At 56.2% G+C, this 4906-nt stretch overlaps 1 protein-coding gene across 1 annotated transcript in view; it reads right to left on the bottom strand.

The window, feature by feature from the left end:
• Positions 1 to 4494, bottom strand: part of SLC18A2 (solute carrier family 18 (vesicular monoamine transporter), member 2) — a 29346-nt gene extending 24852 nt beyond the window's left edge. The window contains exons 1-2 of the mRNA XM_004680980.2: positions 4374 to 4494; positions 2714 to 3068 (exon numbers count right to left, since the gene is read on the bottom strand). Of these exons, the coding sequence (XP_004681037.1) occupies positions 2714 to 3068; positions 4374 to 4494 (476 nt within the window). The remainder of the gene's footprint in view (positions 1 to 2713; positions 3069 to 4373) is intronic.
• Between the last annotated feature and the right edge of the window lie 412 nt (positions 4495 to 4906).

The following is a 4906-nucleotide window of genomic DNA, read 5'->3' on the forward strand; positions in this document are numbered from 1 at the left end:
GGGGGGGGGTCTTTCTTTTCCCCACTGTCCCCAGCACTGCAGAGATGCTGGGTAGCAAAGCCAGGGAGGTTCATGATCAAACCAGGCTGGATTTTTTTTTCTAACCTCCCTGCCCATGGGTTAAAAATAGCCAACAACTTTGCATCTGTGACTTCCCTCCCCTGTGAAGTGCCAGGACTGGACCATGCCGGGGATGAAACCTCTCCCAGCTCTGATGCACTGTATTTTTAAAGATTCTTTAATCAGAAATTTATTAACTGGCTTTCAAATGCTGCTTTAGACACACCGGTTTACAACACCAAACACATGAGGTTTGAGCTACTCTGATGGGAAACGTATTAGCGCTCGTAAACGCCTTCTTAAACAGGCTTGTTTACAGCAGTGAAAGTGTGAGTCACATCTTGTTGGTAATTGAGGATGTGATTGACACAAATTACATCAAAGACTATTTGCAATGGCTCACGGGGGCAGATTCTGTAAAAGAAATTGGAATACAGTGATCGCTTCTCCAAGCAGAGCCCTGGGTAACCTGCACAGTGGCCAATCTCCAACTTCACGTGGAGGGGCTTGGAAAATATTTGGAAGAACGACACCTCATGATCACTGTGGAGCACCCTGGAGTCCGCTCTATGGCCCTGCTCATCAGTATTAAAATCTGTCTGCATTTCTACGTTACCAGGGAGTGACCGGAGATAAGGGTTATCTTGCACTTTGCTGGGTGGATGAGGGAACCAGCGAGGCATTACAAGTTTGCTCCTGCTAACTTTCAAAGTAGATCGTTCAACATAAGAACAGACTAAATTCTACAGGTCACAAAACAAAATTAGGTTTCTCTTGGCAGACAAGATGCTTTGGAGCCATGGTGGCGGGGTAGCAAAGCCTCATGTATTTAATAAGGAAATAGAGTCTCTCGTTTCAAAGTGCTTCTGCTAAGTACTAAGCCCAAGAATGAGTGTTGTGAAAAGCTTGCTCCCTCGCCGTCTGCATTTGGAAGACAGACATCGCGGTTCCAGCTCTGTTTCTACCTTCCCACTGCAAGTCCAGTATAACCCTGCACAGCCAACGGCTGGCAAAGCATCAGTACCATAACGTCTTCAGTTTTCACTGATAGTATTTGAGTTATTTGCTTTCTCAGAATACAAAACCCTCAGTTGTTTGCTATAATTACGCCAGGTGCATCTTAAGACACACTCAGTCTTGCAGAGAGGACAGCAGGCGCCCTGGGCTGCCCGGTTTTCCTCCTGAAGAACAGAGGATCTGAGAGGATCGTCAGTGTGATAGTGGGGTTCTTGGGTAGGCTCACGATCAGCCCCCCCCCAACTCTGGGTTAATTTGCCAGCACATTTTCTGTGGCAGGCTTGTGATGCCCCTCGGCTCAGACTAAAGGACAGGATTGGCTTGGGATTGTTAAAATGGATTCAGAGGTCCTACTGATCCAGAAATTCCAACTGTGGAATTTAAAATGCGTTTCTATCTGACAGGAAGTGTCTATGTGAGCAGCGTCCTTGTGTGCCGGAGGGCAGCTGGCACTGGGGACGCCAGAGCCGGACCTGGCTGTGCCCTGGCCTCACCCTCAGTCTCCCTGAAGCCCCAGCGCTGGCCCCCTTTCAGGAGGGCTCCCAGCTTGGCTACTGCACGGCTGTTGCCATCTTGAGATGCTGACTCATGCCTGAGCAAAGTGCCTGCCGCCCCTTCCCTCAGTCAGAAGTCTGGGTCCATGGGGCGGCCACTCTGCTTCAGGCTGCGTGGGCTGTTGGGTTCCCAGAGCTTGGAAACTTCCAGTGGCTTCCAAGTGGTCCAGCAACAACCCCCCAACTCTACTCTCAACCTAGAGCTCAGGGCTCTTAAAGCCTGACCTTCCTGGCCCCCCATGCCCGCCTGCCCTCCTTCCCACATTATCTTCTCCTGCTCTGGTCCCTGAGCTGTTCCCTGCTAGGTCTGGAAACAGGTAGGACTCGACGCCCCACCCCCCACCCCCGTGCCAGTTTGGACATTTCCGCCCTGTGTCTGTGGCAGCCCGCCACCTCCGCCCGCCACCTCCGCCCGCCACCTCTGCCCGCCATCTCTGCAGCTGGCACCTTCCCGCCTCTGCCTGTGCTTTCAACCCCAAGGACCAGGCAGCGTTGATACTTGCTAGCAGACAGCAGCAACGGAGACTCAAACCGTTACTCAAAATAATGTGGGTCCAAAAACAAAACCATCCAGCACTTCTAGATTACAGAAGTCAAGTCTGGGCAACTGGATTATCCAGAGAGCAGCCTCATTTCTCTTCCCTGTGGCACCAGGACACAGCTCAGTACCTGGCCGCGAGACCTGCCACACGGCCCATGGCATCAGCGTCACTGGCGTCAGCAAGGCGTTGTCTGCACGGGAGGATGACCCATCTTTTCCAGGGTCCCCACTCACACAGCTACTCCAACCGCCCCTCCCCACCCCACCCCCATCCTCCCTAAAGAAAACCGCCATAGTATTCTCCAAGGAAGCGCAAGACCAGAGGTGGAAAGGAGCTCACGGCAGATCCAATCCCACAGTGAAAAAAATGGACCAAGAAACGGTGATTAACTAGGGCCTCAGACACAGGGCAAGGAGACCGGCTTTCCCCCAGCACCCCCCACCACCACTGGTGCCCCAGATTCTGGCACAGCATGGGGGAGAGAGAATCAGCTGGCAGCAGGTGTATACAAGACCCTGGGACCAAAATAGCAGCGCATACCTGTTGGTCAGCAGCCCTATGAACGGGTTGGTGAGGAGCTGGACGGTGGCTTTCGAGGCAAACAGCAGGCCCACTTGCACGTTTTCATTCAGGAGCTCCTTGTCTTCGCTGGGGCAGTCGGAGGGGGCAGCGGACGCATTTGCCACCGGGTGCTGCGTCGGGGCCTTCGGCTGCAGCCGCCGCCCCTGCCGCTCCCCGGTGTGGTTCCCGGTGAACATGGTGGAGTTATCATAATAGGAGAAGATGTTCTGGAAGCTGCCTGAGGTGGAGGCTGTGAGCACGGGCTTGGCCGTCTGGATGTCCGTAGCGTTTTTCCCGTGTTTCATGCTATACAAGTAACTTGGGATGATGGGGACTGGGGGCAGGAGCAGAACAGGAAGGAGGCAGTGACTGCTCTGAAACCCTCCCCAGGGGCAGGCGGCTCCATGGTGGTCTGGCCGTGCCCAGTGCCAGGTGGGGCCCCAGGCCGGGACGCCCGCGCCAGGCAGCTGCAAGCTCACTGGAGGGAACAAAGGGAGCCTGCAGCTGGGAGCCCCGGCCTCGGCTACTCAGGCAGGCCTGCCCTGCTGGCCACCCCACCCGGCCTCGCAGGGCGGGGGCCTTCCCAGGTATTTCAGGAAAGCAGAGTGTGGGCTGACAGCTGGTCAAGGCTCACCTGGGGCCAAGCAGAGCATCTCAGAAAGAGGTTCAAAGACCATCAAGTGAAGGAATCAAGCAAAGGGAAACCTTAATCCCCCCCCAAAAAAAATAAAACTGCAAGCAGCAGTCATTTGGCGATTCTGCAACAACCCTGCTTCGTTTTTTTATGATTTGAATTGGAATCTGCAATGTGTCACACCACCTGCAGGATCTAAGGATTCTGGAGGTTCCCATAAAGAAAAAGAAAAATGGCCCTAGTAGAAAGTTGAGGGAGGGGGGGGTGTTGCAGAGCACATTCCCCACACAGGAGAAAGGGTCCTCTTACCAAACTCCACCAGCCCCACAGCGCTGACAGTTCTCAGGGAGAAAACCTGACTACAGAGGCTTGGGAGACCCACAGATAGAACCCGCAAAGGAAAGACTGAGAACAGCCCCCGCCCAAGTCCAGATTAAAACATCCTTTCATTGCAACTGGGGTTCTTTAAGGAAAAGCCCACCCGACACTTGGCTGCTGATGGAGCTCATTTAAAGATGTGGATTTCAATTCTTAAATCAAAATGAAAAATCCACCCTAGGAAAAAGGCAAAGCCCCCACTGTTGAAACCACCTTTGAAGTGGGCTCCCAGCTCAAAGCAGGGCTGTGCTCTAAGCATCACCGCCTCTGGGGTCACACCCACTGATGACCACACCTGTGCAGGTGGCGCAGTATTTACTATTGCATTGTTGCTGACACCTCACCAGAGCATCTCCGCTATAACAATCTTTCATCGCGATGAAAGAAGGCTCGGGGAGGCAGGAAACTATCAGAAGGAAACAGAAGTACTGGGTCTTATCGGATGTCGCATGCTTTGACCTGACCACCAGGAAAACCAAGCCACGGAAAGGGCCCCGCGCCGCCGCCTTGGGGTGTGTATTTTTGCAAAGTCTCTTCTTTAAACTTTCCCAGGCCGGAGTGCGGCTCCCAGACCGTGGGGCGCCCGGGAAGCGGCCCCTGCGCTGGGGGCGTCCATGCTGTACATACCCACGACGGTGAGCAGCATGTTGTCCAGCAGCAGCGCCAGGAATACGATGAAGAGGATGAGCTTCCGCGAGTGCCGACTCTCACGCAGCCAGCGGAGCGGCGCCAACTCGCTCAGGGCCATAGCTCTGGGCTGGGGGTGCAGGGGCAGCGCGCGGTGAGGGCCGGGGCTCGCGGGGCCGGGCGTCCCCAGCCCACCCCCCGTCCCAGACTCCGCGAGGCGCAGAAGGCGCCGTCCGGGGTGGGAGGGCGCGCGCGGGCGAGGCAGGCGATCAGGGCGCCCCATCCTTCGCTCACCTGCCCCACAGCGCCCCGCTAGCACCTGCGCTCCCAGCAAAAAGAGCCCGCGAGCGCCGTCGGGGCAGGCTCCGGGGGGCTGCGGGGCTCCGCCCGGCTCTCGGTCACCCCCGCACCCCCACCCCGAGGCCCCACTCTGGCGCGCCGGTCGGGAGATACGGGACCCGCACACCACGGTCTGGGCCGGGCTCTTGCGGGGCCGCCCGCAGCCTTGCGCGCGCGTTGCGGGCTCCCCGAGC

The sequence above is a fragment of the Condylura cristata genome, unplaced genomic scaffold, assembly GCF_000260355.1.
Source record: "Condylura cristata isolate star-nosed mole 26May11 unplaced genomic scaffold, ConCri1.0 scaffold00011, whole genome shotgun sequence".
Lineage (NCBI taxonomy): Eukaryota > Metazoa > Chordata > Mammalia > Eulipotyphla > Talpidae > Condylura > Condylura cristata.